This window comes from Misgurnus anguillicaudatus, chromosome 23 (genome assembly GCF_027580225.2).
Source record: "Misgurnus anguillicaudatus chromosome 23, ASM2758022v2, whole genome shotgun sequence".
Taxonomy (NCBI): Eukaryota; Metazoa; Chordata; class Actinopteri; order Cypriniformes; family Cobitidae; genus Misgurnus; species Misgurnus anguillicaudatus.
The window spans coordinates 24269905-24288983 of record NC_073359.2 but is presented as its reverse complement, the minus strand read 5'-3'; the positions used below and the strand labels follow the sequence as shown (position 1 = coordinate 24288983).

The following is a 19079-nucleotide window of genomic DNA, read 5'->3' as shown; positions in this document are numbered from 1 at the left end:
GTTACTGGCAGCTAGTTGCCAGTAATACTGTAATTTCTAAAGAATTTTTTTTACAGTGTAAGTATCACAGTGTACATTGAAGGCCCCTTATAAAGAGACATGACTCATCTGGCTCCTCAAACCTGCGCAAATACCAAAAGAGTCATGAAGTTGTGTAGACAAAGACAAAAGCTGACGATGCTACTGACCCTGTGTGTGTAAATCAGGCAGCGGGTGGGCACCAGTGTGACTCATATGAGGGGGAATTGGGATGGTTAGGCATCCGACCCACTGATGGATGAAGATGTGGTGATGAGGAGGCATCACAATGCAGCACGCGAGCACAGGCCGCCCCCATACACTGAAGCATATTGGTTTATATAACAGGCAATGCATCATTTTAGAAGCACTGCTATTATTTGAAAATAATCCATCTCATTTTGCTTACTACACATACACAAGAATCATAAGATAATACTTTTATAAATTATAAATGTGTGATTTAAGGAATTTGAGCTAATGTGACAATGAAGCAATAAAGCTTGTTTTTTAGAGGTTAATGTAAATATTTGAATTCAAAATCTCAAGGAAAATAATCTGGCATAAAAAAAGAAATGATTGTGACATTATTTAAATAAGCCAACCTTTCAAAGTTAAATTTACCGCATTATTCTAAAAAAATGTTTGATGAAATGGCTTATTTTTCTCATATATTCAAGTGAAATTGCATATTTCTGAGCTACAGCGCATATTAACAATGCATTGTTTTACACCTTATCAAACATAATTAATTGTATATTTTTATGATTCTTAATGCATCGGATATTAAAATAAAATAACATATTAAAGCAGAAACTTCTTAAAAATCCAACAATTCAATGTATTTGACCCTGTAGCTTTAATAATTGAAATAAGGACAAATGGTAAAAACATACTCGGATAATATTGTGTGGGTGAAAAATATCAAAAATGTACACCTACATTCTTATCAGTATTTTCTTTGGATAACCTCAAAAATCTAGTTACTGCATTAAGAATGTAGTTCAAAGCAATTCAAAAAATGAAAACACTCATGACATATGAATTTCTTTTCTTTGGCCACTTTTCTCAATATAATAAAAGTGAATTTGGACTAGGGCTGTTCGATTAAATGAATAAAACAAACCCAAACTCTGTGTATTACATTCCAAGAAGAATATACAGTAATTCGACCCACTAGGTGAAAATCTTAAAGCGAGCACTTACAAGAGTAACAGGTATCATTTACAAACAGTGAATGATAATTTAAACAACAGGAAAATACTTAAGACTGGGTCTGAATTAAATATTTAAGTAATTAAAGGTGCAGTGTGTAAAGTTTAGCAGCATCTAGTGGTGAGGTTGCGAATTGCAACCAATGGCTCAGTCCACTGCTCACCCCTCGCTTTTGAAACGCATAGAGAAGCTATGGTAGTCGCCACCACAAAAACATGTCATCGACGGAGACAACTTAGTAAAAAAAGTTTGTCCGTTAAGGGCTTCTGTAGAAACACGGCGGCACAAAAAGGCGACTTCCACGAAAGGGGACCCTCTGTGTATGTAAATAAAAACGTCTAATTTTAAGTCAATAAAAACATAACGGTTTAGTATAAAAAGGCCTTTTACACCCCTTATAATAGAGTTTTGAATATTATTTCGCATTTCTGTCAAGAGATCTTTTTAAAAATTACACACTGCACCTTTAAGTAATCATTGCACCGCTAATAATACCACAAATATGTCCTATTTTCCTATTCCAGTTTTATTTTCCCATGAGCCTGTGGACCTGTGTAAAAGACACTTATTAAACATCTGATAACATGATAATTAAAGCGTAAATCCAGAGAAGCAGAAAATTCATTCAACACTGAAAACCTGTTTATTAAATTACACTCAGACGGCAATAAATTCATTAGGCTATGTTTTCCATAGTGTTTATGTAGTGCCAGAACATCTCTCGGTTTTCATTTTCCAATAATAAAGAAATACGGCAACTTCTACCAGTGCAGCTCGTACTTGTTTGTTTCGGTATACCACAATCACAATATACGAGGTACAGTTTTTCTATTCCAACTGCAGGGCGGCGCTCTCGAGTAGAGTTAACTCTGTTCGTCTTCCTGTTTGAGTCTTTTGCGTAAATGTTCGCCAATCGCAGCCAAGGGGTTGGTCTTGAATGTTGGGTTTTTCATGGCTTCACCGAAGTGAGATATTTCGGTCTCACTAGAACAAGAATAAAACAACAACCGGTTTCAACTTACAATTGAAGAACCTGCTTACAATAAAACCATTAAGGCAGCCAAAATTTGGTTCAATGCTCTAAAACGGTTTAAAATATTTGTGTTAATCTCTCAAAACCTGTTATTCAATCCATCATGTTGAACCCAACAATCCCAAAAATCAATATATGTTGCGAATTTTAAAAACGGTATATTAGCGTATTTTAAAATCTTTGTAATTAAACAAAATTACACCATCAAAGTTGTATTAGTCCTTTAAAAAAATTTCATTTGCTGTGACCTGGACATATTTTTGCAGGTTTTAAGAGATATCCCTATTAACACCCAGATTTTTCACAAATAGACATAATTGATGGGATTATCTTACAGTAGCTTTCGTTTCTGCGCTGGTTTCATCAGGCTGAAGTCTGTAGGTTCCGGCTTCTTCTTAACCAAACTGAGACGAAACAAAATCATTTCAAACATTAATCTTAAAAAAATATTTGTAAAACAGAACATCTGCTCAATATTTATGAACTTAAAAGCATCAATAAAGATACAATCTGAAGTATGTCAGATCTCAAACGTTTCCTCAAATGTTATTTTATTCTGAGTTACTTAAGAAAACAAAAATGATACTTTAATCACAACAAAGAAACAGAGACATTATTACGTCACACATCAGTCCAGGAGTCTGCTTTTCAAAATTTCGTCTCTGAGTAAATGGCCGAGAAACTTACAAAAACTGTCAAAAATGGTTGGCTGGTAAATACCAATATGATAAATCTAACCCAGTGCTGGTAATCCATAAATACGGTGATGTGACTTAATTTATCAAAATATACATTAATAGCCTTTGTGTGATATAAATTTGCAGTTTGTGCGTACTGTTTAAGGTTTACATTTGAACACTTACTGTAACATGGGTTCAATCACATAAAAAATTGTAGCAATCAAAAGTAAAAAGCAAACGTTTTAGTGTATTTATAGACAATCTTAAGTCAATGATTTGTGTGTTTTGGAAGTGTTTGATTTTTTGACAAAGAAATGTGGCATGTACTAACGCTTTATTTTTCCGGTGTGAGCCAGCAGGAGTTTTTAGGGATGGAAGGAGCTGGGAGAGTTCAGGAAGGGCGTCGGCCAGGGGCCTCATGTCCCCCACGACAGGCGTGGCTTTCCTCCGCGCTTGCGCCACCTGCTGTTGACGCTCCAGTTTTATCGAACTGATCTCTAGAGATTATAAAACAAACTTCACATTAAACAGATCATGGACTAACTTGCAGTTTTCTGTAGGGCTGCACAGCGATTAATCGCGACTAATCGATTGCAGAATAAAAGTTTAATAAATGTGTAATAAATAAATAATAAATCTGTACACACACATGCCCACATATGTTTAAGAAAATTTACATGTGTATATACATTTTTAAATTTATATATAATTTTATTATATATAAATAAGATGACACATGCATGTGTGTGTATTTATTTTTACATAATTATTATACACACACACACACACACACACACACACACACACACACACACACACACACACACACACACATATATGATGTAAACAAAAACTTTTATTCTGCAAACGATTAGTTGCGATTAATCGCTACGCAGCCCTAGTTTTCTGGTAAAGACAAGTACTGGACAAGGTCAAATTTAATTTCATGCTTGCTGGTTTATCATTTAGCAAACTTGAAAGCAAAATTAGCTGTGTTACACTTGTATGTTAGTACAAATTTGAGTGTAAAATAAAACGTATCACAAATAAAATATAAAATTCTTATTAAATAACTAATTTGACCAGCTAAGAATCAATAAAACGATTATTTTATCAACAAATTTATGCATAGTTCTGATAATGGCCTCGGCACTTATTCTTTGTAATAGTTTACAATGGTCATTACAATTATCTTAAAAGAAATTCAGGTCCCACACGTCCCGATGTTTGTCTCATGCCTAGGCTGTGATGTCACAGACAAAAAAACTACTGAGAGAACTGAATGATGTCATCCATCTACAAGCAAACCTCGGTGACAGAAACCAGTCCACACAAGGTGACTCCGTTCAACAAAAACAACTACATATAGGGAAGAAAAGACAGGTTTAAGGCACCACACTGTTAAACAGTATGGGAATATATTGTCTTCATAGAGCTATGCATGGGGTTTGGTCTATATCATTTTGCAAACATAAAGATCAGGTCATTGTTACCCAAAAACAGGCCTCTTTGTTTCTCGACAAAGTGTTAGTTTGTTTCTTTTTAATATATCATGATGATATCCAGACATCTCAATAATGAACGTCTGCTTAATTGGATATGTTTGTCTAAACCTAATATCAACTAGTCTTGCATATGACTCAAAAAGGTAAGAGCAAGACAATGCCCCACAAAAATAAATTTCTCTGAAGGCGAATGCTCCAAACAAACACTTACTCATTATTATTTATGTAACTATACAGACTTTTTACCAGATCCTACACAAATATACCTGACAAGCAGCAGTCAACATTTACTTGAGCTGTTTTATGGAAAGGTCGGTGTCTATTAACAACTTATTCTTATTCCCACTTTTTTAATTTCCTGTAAATCTGAGATGTCTGCAGGCTTGGGTTACAGCTTGAGTCTCATTACATCCTAATTATAAAAGCCTTCGGTCGAGTTGTGTTACACGACGCATCGATCGACTGAAACGATTACAGGCGTCAGAATCAGAGTATGGTGTTAACAATCCTGCCATATCCGTGACGAAAGTTCCCGTCGACCGGAGAGATGATCTTATTAACTGCACCATGCACTTGCACTTCAGTATGTTTAAGACGTTTAATTGATATGATTATTTTGCTTTATCGTAAAGAAAAACTTTTTGATTGAAGATGAAAAGTGACCCTGTCTGTAAAATCCAGGTTAAAGTCTCATTATCTAATGACAGGGCTCCAGACTAACTTTTTTCACTACGAGCACAGTGACCCCCAACAGAAAATTTTAGGGGCTCAACCAGAAAATTTAGGGGCACACACTGTAAATCAACATGCTTACCAAATATTCACATTTTTACTAATTTCCACTGTATAATGTGCTGTTTTCAAATTCAGTGTCACATCACACAAAAAAGTTCAAATTTACTGGTCGCACATTGTGCGACTGGATGTAAAATTTAGTGACACACTCTTAAATGTTGGTGGCAGTCTGGAGCCCTGAATGATGAGATTTGGAGCATCAAAGTTTGATTTCACATTGATGTTAGTCTTTGACGTAAATTTACTCGTCAATATTAAAGATATCAAGGTTATATTTTGTAGGATTATTTAATGTAGTAAATCATAAAAAAATGACGTGGGTTGTTACAAGCAGTGTCACAAATAATACTTACTGTTAAGCCATCTCTCTCTACGTTCCTTCATTTTTAATTTCTTTGATTGTTTTTTTTCTCCTGAACCTGAAAAAGAAAAACATGGATTATTATTCATCAATTCACCCCAAAACTTTCTGATTTTATTTCTTTAAATTATGTTTTCTGATTATGTTTCTTTAAATATTTAAATATGCATTTTAGGCACTAACATACCCTAACACTGGGGTGTTAATGGGAAATTGCAAGGGGTTCATGAAAAAATGTAATACAAATAATTCATGAAATGTAAATAAAAACTAGGCCTGGGCATAGATTAATCTAGATCTTATAAAAAATAAAAGTAATTTTTTGCATAATATATGAGTTTGTGATGTGTGTAAATATTATGTATATTTAAACACATACACACACACACACATATATATTATATATATATATATATATCTTTTTTTAGTTTTTTTTGTTTGTTTATTTATTTATTTTATATATATATATATATATATATATATATATATATATATATATATATATATATAAACAAAAAAAACAAAAACAAAATAATTTATATATATATATATATATATATATATATATATATATATATATATATATATATATATATATATATATATATATATATATATATATATATATATACACACACATATATACATATATATATACATATATACACACATACATTTAAGAAATGTTTTATTTAAATATCGTTTTTTAATTTATATATAATTTAGAATATATATATACACACACATGTAAATGTTTCTTAAATACATACATGAATGTGTGTGTATTTATAATATATATATACATAATAATTACACACAGCACAAACTCATATGTTATGCAAAAAAATAACTTTTATTTTGTATGAGATTAATCTATGCCCAGCTCTAATAAAAACATTTTAAATGAAAAAAAAAAATCTAAATAAAACGCTTACTAACAAAAAAATATTTTATTTGTTTCATCTGAATGTGATGTGACCATTAACTAACACTACAATATATCAAAAAGCTGAGAACTCATGCAAAATTGACAGATACGTTTTATGTACCAATAAAAGAAAATTACCAAATGGAGATCCAAGGACATGTAATAATAACAATAACTACGTAAAATCTTACTTATAAAAAACTTTAAAATGGATGAAAAATGAATGTTTTTGAAGTTAAACACAAATGCGCTATTAAATATTGAAATATTTACTTAAAAACTCAGGGACTACTAAAAGTAAATAATTTAGGTGAAGGGTGTTCGGCAAACAAAATTTTTTGAAAATTTTATATATAACAATATTTTATATTTTCTGAAGAAAAGCTAAGTGTGCTGGGATTGGTTGACAATGTGGTGATATGCCGTTAAAAGGCACCTATTATGCAAAATCCACTTTTACAAAGTGTTTGGACATAAATGTGTGTTGGGATTGTGTGAACACAACAACCCTACAATGATAAAAATCCACCCATTCCATCACTTTTAGTACCCATTAAATCAAAGCAGTCTTATTAGACATATCGTTTTGACTCTCTTATCAATGTGATGTCACACTGGTAAAGCCCCGCCCACGGTCCCTGGCTGACAGTCCAGCACTACCATAATTTCCACCATCAGCGAGTTGTACGCTGTCCAACATATCTCAATCATTAGATAGTATTGTCTCAGACTGTATTATCAGGAATCAGATCTATTTTAACTGAAAGCGCTCACTGTCTCTTTTGGTAAGGGTGTGAGGAGCTATAGCTCATTTGCATTTAAAGGTACACACACAAAAACTGCACATTTTAGCTGCCAAATAAAGATGGGCATTTTTGACATATATAATAGATGATCTGTGGGGTATTGAGCTGAAACTTTACAGATGCACTATGCACACCTGAGACTTATATTACATCTTGTAAAAATGGGCATAATAGGGACCCTTTGAAGTGATCTGGGTGATAGATAGGGCATTGTTTGGGTTTGAAAACCACTGTCATAAAAGGTGGTTGAGGAGTTGCACACTAAAGTCAGTAGTTAAGTCTTAAGAGTTTTGGGTTTCTCTTAAAACATCATTGTCCTTATATGTGATGGGTCTGAAATCAAAACAAATGAGTTTCTATCCTTGAAGAGGGTTTCACGGTTGGTGCAGATGTTTGGGTTCATTTCAGTTTTGTTTTGTCTGCAAGCACAAATTCAGCGCACCTGTGAAAATAACACGCTGGCAGCCAATCAGTTAACAACACAGGCCGCCATCATAAAGGTTGAGGGTTCAGTACCAGACAGGAAACACAACCATGTTGAGTGCTGCTGAAATCACAATTTTTGCTCGATCGCAAATGTGACCTTGAAAAATGCGCTTAGCAAGATGAATCGGCATTCAAACATATTTACCTTTTATACTGTGTTGTACTTCCAAGTGAAACACGGCATTCCGGGAAAATTATGATGATCCAGACATGATTTTATCCACTTGGATTTAACGTGATGGTGGAAGTTAGGCTAGTATATAAATGGTTACAAACACTGAAAAAAATGATTCATTGAATTTAATCAATTTTTTAAGGTAAGTGGTTGCAATCAATTTATTTAAGCTACATTTAAACAAAAGTTTTATATTTTATTTTACTTTACTAATCTTTTTTGTTTAAATGTAGCTTAAATAAATTGATTGCAACCACTTACCTTAAAAAAATTGATTAAATTTAATTAATATTTTTTTTCAGTGAACTTATTGTGGATAAAGGTTCGGCCAAATGCGTCAATGTAATTGTATTATTTCAAATAACTTTTTCTGCCCTACCTGGCTTTTCCCAGAAGACGAATGAATTCAGAGGCAGGGAAAGGCATCACACATTAATATCATATAATAATATTCACATATTTGAAATTTAAAAACTTTAATTTCTTTTTAATATTGACTTATCTGTAAGCTTCATTACTTTTTAAAAATTCACAGGCCGCAAATCTCCTCCCCTCTTTAAAACGATTTAATTTTTCTTCTGGTTATGAGGAATGACTCGAGGGAGGGGCCCGGAAAAAGATCGCAGCGATTAGCGATTAGCAACATGACCCAACTTCCAACAATCCATCAGTTCTCAATGGATGAATTCGAGTCCCGCCCTACTTTTTTTCTCATTTCAAGACGTTTCACTCGGATTTACGCAACGACGGTGAAAATAAGACAATCGGTACTTCCGTTTTATGACAACTTCAACATACATAATATATGTTTGAATATACATTTAAAAGTTTCTTTCTTAAATAACATGAACTGATGGATCGTATGAACCATGCTATCCAGGCATTTATTAACTCTTTCCCCACCAGTGTTTTAAAAAAAGTTGCTAGCCAGCGCTGGCATTTTTTATGATTTTAACAAAAGTTGAATGCCTTCCAGAAAATGTTCTTTAAATATATAAACATACAATATATCAAATGAAAGAATAGACCTTCTGCTTTTAAACAAAAAAATCATCCTACCTTCATTTGTTCTCTTTTTTTCACCTCTCAAATATGTAGGTTTCTTCAAATACACCAAATTTTGTGCCAAAAGCTGAGATAATTGCATTTTTGTGACGGACTTTTGATAGAGATCAGATTAGAGCGCTGATCAAAACATACACAGAGTTTGAACTGTTTGCCCTAAGGGGTTGCTTCGGGGTTTTATAGACGGTTCATCGGACGCATGTGCGCTGAGGCGATACACGTCTGGATCTGAACTTTACTTCCGGATCCGTTTTTTTTAATAGTCTGACTAGTTGCTAATCTGATCTCTTGAACAAATGCCTCGTCGAAAATATCAAATGTTTTGGTTTCCTAGGTAATCTATGTGTCTATATGTATATAAATAAACTAGGGATGCACCAATATGAAAATTTTGGCCGATACCGATAACCCTTTATATTTGGGGGCCGATAACCGATAGGAAAGTGTTTTCTCTTAATTGAAGAGTTAACTTGTCAATGGCGGGGAAAGAGCTAAGAAGGTAGAGTTATTAAAGCAATTTCGAATAATATATTAACATGCAACAGGGTAGCGTAAAAATACAAGTCATACAAAAAACAAAGGGACAAGAACAAAAAGGACAAAAAAGAAGGAAGGAACCCAACACTTTTTGGTACAGTAATAGAATCAAATGAATAACACGGTTTTCATTCTATAAATTAAATATAATTCATCTTTTTAAAGCCATAGAAGTGATTTTCGTTTTGTCTTCTGTAGTTTGATTAACATAGTGACAAAAACATACGCATTTCTTATAAGAGAAACTGTCCCTTTAAGAACGGATAAGCGCAGATCAATACATTGACACAACCGATTTCTTTCTGAACTGTATCTAATACTTGCTAAGACTGTGGTATTACAAGATAACGTGTGTTCTTTCAAGCACAAAGAAATTGTGTGTTTGCATGCTTTTTGAAACACGCATCTCCGTGCGTGTGCTTTTGAGTTTGTCCACATGAGCGTGTGCGCAACAGCTCACTTTAGCATCTTTGTCGCTTAAATACTCTAAAATCGCTAAAATATTAACATTTGCAAAACTTATAAACGCATGCAAATGATAAACTGTCTACATAAATAGTTATTTCTTGACTGATTATTATAGATGCGATAAGTTTCATGCATTTGTGATTTTTCTGCATAATTCCCACAAAAAAAAAATATTTTTTTGACTGCGTGGACCAGCCGTCAATCTGTCAAGCATTAACCAATTTGTATTAACAGTATTTCATGCAATATTTTATAATTTTAACATGTTTACATTTACGTATTTACAATAGTAGACCAATGTGACTAACAAGCGAGGAACAGCTTTTCAGGTCACTTTGCAATGTCAGTCTATGTATATATGTGGTTTTAATTGATATCATTGCCTCAGAATTATACAGTGATAATGTTTTACAGCGTTTTGTGTGTTATACTCGAATGATGACTTTACGTCCCTAATGTAGAACACAGAAAAGGCGATTGACATAAAAGTTGCACGAGAGCGATTCGAAATCAGACTTCCTTATGATTTCTCAAATCACTCTCGTGATACTTTGATGTCAGCTGCTTCTAAGTTCTTGCAGCGTTGTATGAACTCAAACAAACCCAATATCTGGGATGCGTGTTGGATGACGACAAAGCGTGCGTCTACTAACAACGCGCTGATACTCCATATCACAAAAATCGGATTTACATAATTAAGATAAGGTCAGAAAATACGGAAATCCGTATTTATACGGAAAAATCACATCCCTGTGAGAAGGGAACAATTTTAATCTGACGTTCACGTGTCGCAGCTGTGAGATCCTGTACGTAATGGGAGATAATAAGGCATGTTTGTCCCATGAAACAGAAGGGAACTGTGTTATGTTTAGATTACAGCAGGATGTCTGCTGTTTTAGACGTATGTCACTTCCTGTCGCTGGAAACTACAATCTAATCAGGGGAACCATATTGTGTATGTAATGATTGTGTTGAAGGCCAGGGACCAAAATAAGTGGAACTATGTACCTGTGTGTGTGTGTGTGTGTGTGTGCGTGTGCGTGTGCGTGAGAGAGAGAGAGAGAGAGAGAGAGAGAGAGAGAGAGAGAGAGAGAGAGAGAGAGAGAGAGAGAGAGAGAGAGAGAGAGAGAGAGAGAGAGAGAGAGAGAGATAGAGAGACTGTGTAAAATTGTTCAAAGTCACCAAGCTTTATTTATAGACCACAGACACACGAAGGTCAAGTTTTTTGCATGCATAGCTAAAACGAAATTTGGGTTTATTTTTTTACCGAAATGTTTGCAAAATACTACAAAAATGCCACTTTACTTTAAAACGTCACTTTGAATTTTTATCTGATCTGTCATGTGAGCTAGATGTTAAAAAAGCTTCACTACACCAAAATGTATTAACATTCTCTGAAAATAACTTGTGTATTAAACTGATGCTGATCTATAAAAAGAAGGGAATGAAAATGTGTTGACCTCTGTGATTATAATCGTGAACAAATTTTCGGTTGCCAGGCAACTTACAAAGAAAGAAGCATTTGGATAAAATGTTTGGCCACCGAAAACTGCAAAATTACCTACAGTTGACCTTTTTTGTTCTGAAATCGATGTTTACTGTGGACAAACGTGCGTTAGGACACTGCTTATATTTCCAATTATGTAAAAAACAAGCTGATTTTTCAGAGATACGTGACAAAAACATCTTGACAGAACGTTGAAGTGCACAGATTTAATCACAAAAAATAATTTAATAGATATATTCTGCATATACATCTCATAATTTTGCATTTAAAGGGGACATACCATGAAAATCTGACTTTTTTCATGTTTAAGTGCTATAATTGAGTCTTCAGTGCTTTTATCAACCTAGAAAATGTGAATAAGATCAGCCCAGTAACTTAGTTTTGGTAAACCATTCTCCACAAGCATGTGAAAAAATAGGTCATTGAAATTTGGCTCCCCTTGTGATGTCAGAAGGGGACAATACCGCCCCTTAATATGCACTATCCAACCACGGCACTGCCATTTTAATTTGCTATAATGAATTATTTACATGTAACGCAGCCGCAATAAAGCAACACAACCGCTTTAAAGTAACGTATCGCAACGGTAGTAACGAAAACCGTGATAAAGTAACGCAATGTAACAGCAATAAAGACAACGTAACAGTAATAATCTAACCGTAACAGTAGTAATGAAACCGTAATAAAGTAACGTAGGCGTAATAAAATAACATAACCGTAATAAAATAACATAACCGTAACAGCTGTAACGAAAACCGTGATAAAGTAATATATTGTAACAGTAGTAATGAAACCGTAATAAAGTAATGTAACCGTAACAGTAGTAATGCAACCATAATAAATTAACATAACCGTAATAAAGTAACATAATCGTAATAAAGTACCTTAAACGTAACAGTTGTAGTGTAACCATAATAAAGTAACATAAGCGTAATAGAAGTATTGTAACTGTAACATAAGTAACGTAACAATTTTAACTTGCTATAATAAATTATTTACATGATATTTTGACCTTAAACTTCACATACGTACTCTGGGGACACCAAAGGGGTCTGGGGTCCCCTTTAAATATCACTCTACAGCTTCAGACGGTAAACATTAAAAATATATAAATTAATTAAATTACTTAAAAATTTGTATAAAAAAATGAAAAAGGTCTTAACATATCTAAACGGTTTCCAAATGTAGTTGAGTTTTACAAACATGATGAATTTTAGGCATGCATGCTATAAAAAGACCAAAATTAAATTTTAAACGGTGTCTGGAGTTTTTATAGCACACATTATGTCCTTTATATAAACGCCAAAATGTTTTATTGTTTTCCAGCAGCAATTGGAAATAAATTTAATATACTTTAAAGACATTTGTGGCATACGGTTTCTGAGATTTGTGTAGTAGGCTATTATGTTAGTGTCAATCATTTAAAAGAGGTGTGGCCTGTGTATGCTGGAGTTTAAGCCCAAGAGAAACAGCCATCTCAAATATCCATCGACTTCCTGCAAGGAAAAGCTGAACCTCTGAAAGATTTGATCTTGTTTGCTTGCAGGAGGCCCAAGAGATGAACCTGAGAGTTATTTATTAGCAATAAACGATTGTGTGTCATGCATACATCAAAACAATTTTTCTCAGTCCACGATGAACATGCGCAGTTCTCTACGCCCTTCTTTTGATATACAGGCATTGAACAGCTAAAAAACTGGAAAAACTGCAATCCTCTCTGAATAAAAGCGCACAGAGGCGTCTCGATAAGATAATGATAAGTGTCTCATCCTGTGACCCATGTTTTCCATCTACGCAACTTAAGAGATTGTGACTTCTAAAGGAAAGACCAGAAGTTAGACTTCAGATGTCCAGGGGCAAATAAAAACATCATTGCTTTTACGAAACGATGATGTTATAAATTACGAAAGGAGCTTGGAATGATATTTACATATTAACGTAATTTCGTTGCGCTAATTTGACAAATCTTTCAAGATGACAACCATGCCATTGCACATTTTTAAGGAGTATATTAAGAAGAAACTTTTTACTAAGTGTGAATAAACTGGCCTGACGAATCAATATTTTTAAAAAATCAACGCATAATTGTTAAGCAATTTAAACCAAACAATCTAGCTTTTCATTTTACTTTTAAGCTTCGAGTAACCTTGAAAATTAAAAATGCAAACTTTGTGTATCCCATATGGCTTTGATAATTGCACACATCCAAATTTATTTGCTCACCAGTTTCAAGATGCAGATCTGAAACCAGTTTTCTACTCTTTAATGTTTTAAACCATTTAAAAGTAGTCGCTCAACTGCTCTCAGAGCAGTCACAGGAGGCTAAAAACTCAGTATATCATTCTGACCAACAACCACCACAGAAATATCAACATTCGTGTTTTTGCGCTGTATCTGCCCGATAGCGATCTCTGCCCTGCTGATATCTCCATGCATCACTCTCGACGCTAGAAACTCAATCTCAGCCTCTTTGCCGCAAACGAGAAATGGGGGGGGGGTAAAAATCCATAACTCCCACCACATCCATCCCGGGGTGAGCATCATGTTCAGAGAGCTGGCTGAAACGGACACCGCCAATTAGCAGCGGACAGGACTTTTGTGCTGCCTTCTCCTTACTACAGTCAGGGGAGCTGAGCTAGAGGTGAAGGAGGTCAATTTCTGAGGTCATGCGGAGACACAATACCTCCAATTAAGGAGCCCAATGTTCTCGTTCTGTCAAAGCAAAGCCAGGGCCGCATTGATTCTCCATGTCTACTTCTCTCAAGTGCTGCCTAGACTGAGACATATTTAAAGAGAACTAGATCCTTGATCTGTATAAATAAGGATATTAAAACAAATAAAGAATATAAGAATTTAATATTAATGATGGTGGTTTATCAGATTTCTTGACTTTCACGTAACCATTTTATTTAGCTGGTCAATAATAAAACATAGCTAAATACAAATATAACATAATGAACAGTAATAAAGTAACTTATCAGCAATAAAGTAACGCAACCGTAATAAAGTAACACAACCGCAATAAAGTAACATATCGTAACAGCAGTAACGTAACCGTAACAGTAGAACATAATTGTAACAGTAGTAACGTAACAGTAATGAAGTAACGTAACCGTAATAAAGTAACGTAACCATAACAGTAGTAACATAACTGCAAAACAGTAACGCAACCGCAATAAAGTAACGCAACCGCAATAAAGTAACGCAACCGCAATAAAGTAATGCAACTGCAATACAGTAATGCAACCGCAATAAAGTAACGCAACCGCAATAAAGAAACGCAACCGTAATTAAGTAACGCAACCGTAATAAAGTACGCAACCGTAACAAAGTAATGTATCGTAACAGCAGTAATGAAACCGTAATAAAGTAGCACATCATAACAGTAGTAACGTAACCGCAGTAGCGTAACCACAATTAAGTACCATAACCATAATAAAGTAACATAACTGTAATAAAGTACTATAATCGTAATAAATAAACGTAACAGTAATAAAAAGTAACATATCGAAACAGTAGTAACATAGCATAATGTAATGTAGCATAGCGCAGGTTAATGTAACGCAGGTTAACATAACGCAGGTTAACGCTGTGTAGGTAATGTAGCGTAACATAATGTAGCGCAACATAGCATATGTAGAATTGAATCTAAAAACTAACCCTAATTCTAACCAATTAGGGTTTTAAAATATTATACTATAATATTATAACCATAAACAACTGCTATAACATAACCGCAATAAAGTAACGTAACCGTAATAAAGTAACGTATCATAACAGTAGTAATGAAACCGTAATAAAGTAACACATCGTAACAGTAGTAACGTAACAGTAACACCAGCAGCGCAAACATAATAAATTATCGTAACAATGTAACGTAATCGTAATAAAGTACCGTAACCGTAATAAAGTAAAGTAACGGAATAAATAAACAAACGTAACCGTAATAAATAAACGTAACCGTAATAAATTAACATATCGTAAAAGTAGTGACGTAGCATAATGTAATGTAGCATAGCGCAGGTTAATGTAACGCAGGTTAAGGTAGAGTAATATAATATAGCGCAACGTGGCATATGTAGAACAGAATCTAAAAACTAACCCTAATTCTAACCAATTAGGGTTTTAAAATATTATATATTATACTATAATATTATAACAATAAAAACTGCTGTAACGTAACCGTAATAAAGTACCGTAACCGTAATAAAGTAAAGTAACGTAATAAATAAACGTAACAGTAATAAAGTAACATATCGTAAAAGTAGTAACGCAGCATAATGTAATGTAGCGTAGCACAGGTTAAGGTAATGCAGGTTAACGTAAAGTAGGTTAACGTAGTGTAGGTTAACGTAGCATAGGTTAACGTAGCGTAGGTTAACGTAGAGTAATATAATATAGCGCAACGTAACATATGTAGAATAGAATCTAAAAACTAACCCTAATTCTAACCAATTAGGGTTTTAAAATATTATATATTATACTATAATATTATAACAATACAAAACTGCTCAAAATATCAGCGTATTGGTATTGCTAAACCCAATTTATCTGTCCCTGATGATCAAAATGTCATCAAAAACTTTATAGTTATAAACTCAAGGCTTGGGCTTTTCAATCTCCTGACGCAACGCAGCAAGGCGCAATAAAACGCTCACAGGGAACAGTGGCGAACTTTCTTGCATTTCATGTGTTTATGCTGCTAGCTGTTGCCGTCTGTGGTTCTTTATACTGAGGTTATAAAATCACTCACAGATCTCTCCAAATTAAACAGTGGGTTTCATCGGCGGCGTGTTTCTCCAGCTGTGAGCATTCTCTGCAAGAAACGAAGACACGCTCGGTGCATTAAGACTGAATCAATGTACTCGATGTGACTCAAAGTACTCTGTGTATCTGCACTTTCTAAATCCAGAGATCAGCGTGCCGTGAAGAAGTATGTACTTTTCCGCAACGTTAAAATACCATCTACCTTTCATTTTTATGTACAAAAATAGTGACGGTATGAGTTAGCTTTTTGCAGAAACAATAGCAAAGGATACGTGGGTGACATAGGGCGATAGGAAAGTTTGGAAATAATGTATGTTTGTATGCATACTATACACTACATTGCACACATATACAGCTTCATAGAGAGATCACCATCTCTCACTTACATGCATAAAAGTAGCTTTTATATCAGAGGCAGGTGCCGGGACACAAATAATAAAGATTCATTCATTTGCATGCTACCATCCAGACCGTCAGCAGTCACGTCAGTGCATTGATGTGATCTTCATGCATGAGTTATTTATACTGCAGAGAGCCAAGAATAGAGCGGCGCTCCTGACTTAACCTCAATACTCGCGCAAATCTGACTTTTAAAGGGAAAAAAATCAAAGCTAGAGGACATGCCTGGTATATTTATTTATTAGGTGAATGCTGTTATTCAAAGCGAACACATTTTGCATTTATTTCACTTACACAACCTCACTTTATCTAAATGATACTGTTAACAAGTCATACAATTAAATGCAAGCAGTCAATGCTTTGAAGTCAACTGCAATATACAAGTGGAGTAACCTGAGATTGCATCGCTCAATATTTGCGAAAACCTTTCCCATAAGTGCCTGGATAACTAGTTGTATTTATGTTAAGAGTTTATGTAAACAGGCTTGCTACATTGTGCCATCTAGTGGTAACGTCTATTTATTGTATGCATTTATAAAATTAGATCAAAAGCATTGAAATACTTTGTGGATGGCGTATCATGTTGATGATCTACAGGCATTTGCCTTTATGCATTTAACAGATGCTTTTATCCAAACATTGCATTTAAGTTATACATTTCATCAGTATGTGTGTGGGAATCGAACCCATGACCTTTGCGGTCATTATGCAATTCTCTACTAATTGAGCTACAAGATGCTTAAAATATACGTATTAATTTCTTTTAAGGCTACAAGATATCTTGACATTATCTTAATATTGCAAATGTGCATTGACTTTTAACCTTTAAACGGTAGTGTACATATGCTGCAAAATATGCTGTAAAATCAGTTTAAACTGTGTTGCATCGCTCACCTTTCTGTTCACCTGCTGGCTGTTTGTTTACGGTCACATCTGACGGTTCATCAAACTTCAGAGTTTGAACTAAAGACTCCGGAGAGATTTTTGTCCCAGCAAAAACTCCACTGGGAAAATTAAAAGCCTACATGGAAAACATGAAGCAGAATAATGACATCATTTACAGCAAGTCATCTGAGGACATATTAAACACTAAATATGGAGCTGATGATATTTAAATAATAAATAACACCTGGCATATGCCTTACAAAACAGTACTGGGAATGTACCATAGTCTAAACATGGTATTAGGAAATAATTTTACATACACTATGGTACTGAATGATTACCGCATTCAAATACAATGATATATGAATGGTTCCATAATAAATGTCAATAAAACATAGTATTACTTTGGCATTACAATGGTACGCATTTTTAAAGTTGGCTTCATAAATGAAATAAAACTGTAGTATTATACTTTACTAAGCTTATTGTAACGTCAGTAGTATACTGCAGATTATTATTGTACTATAATGACTAAACTTCGTTATGTAGTATTACGTATAGTAAAAGGATAAACTACAATATTTACTATGGTAACACTATAGTATATATGAATTTTACTACAATTGACACAGTACATACTAAACAAACCTTGTTACCTTTGCATTGTTGGTTGTATTGCTGTCAGATCTGTTTATTTTGTTCTGCGTTGAATCTGTTTTTATGAGTTCACTGCTCTGCACGTGTGTTGATGGTATCGGCGCTTTCTCCAGATTCCTCAACGTTTGTCGTTTCTCGTTTTCATTTTCTAGCTTTACGGCGCCGTGATGAAGCTTTTGTCGGATGCGTTTAATCTTGCCCACCATTTTGCCTCAGTTTGTGGGTTTTTGATCTAAATGGCGAAAAGTGCGACACGTGCGCACTTTGACAGTGTTTGGTGTTACATATAAACTTGTCCGAATCGACATGTAAAAGAAAATCAGTTCCGCCCCAATTATTCACAGAAACCACGTCTGACAGAATTTTTTGTGAGTATGTTTCACAGTTCATCGAAATATTTAAATTTGATCATATTCATATAAAATATATTCTAGATACTTGTATGATGAATGTATGGATAACAACAAAAATAAGTTTAACTAAAGACAATGTAGGAACTGCAAATGGTCAGGATGTCGTGCACAGTGCGAAAAAAAAACAGAATAACAGACTAAAATATTAGTAAAATATTAATGTTTTATTCATATAACAGTTAATACCAAAAATGCAAAAATGTTTGAGAAAATCTTTTTAACCTTATATGTTGTTTTTGTTTATTTATTAAAACATAAACTTGTTTTAGTTTGGCCCTTTCCCATACGGCAAAAATATCTTCAAATATAATTTTAAATATATTAAAAATTGCCAAAAAATATATTTGTTATATAAATATATTTTATTTTGGAATATGTT

At 33.9% G+C, this 19079-nt stretch overlaps 1 protein-coding gene across 1 annotated transcript; it reads right to left on the bottom strand.

The window, feature by feature from the left end:
- Positions 1-1853: 1853 nt before the first annotated feature.
- slx9 (SLX9 ribosome biogenesis factor) lies at positions 1854-18597 on the bottom strand. The gene is made up of 6 exons (XM_055217912.2): positions 18287-18597; positions 17640-17766; positions 5600-5665; positions 3278-3443; positions 2602-2670; positions 1854-2217 (listed from the first exon to the last, which is right to left on the bottom strand). The coding sequence occupies exons 1-6, from the start codon at positions 18491-18493 to the stop codon at positions 2097-2099; spliced, it is 756 nt and encodes a 251-aa protein (XP_055073887.2). The 5' UTR covers positions 18494-18597; the 3' UTR covers positions 1854-2096.
- Positions 18598-19079: the final 482 nt, after the last annotated feature.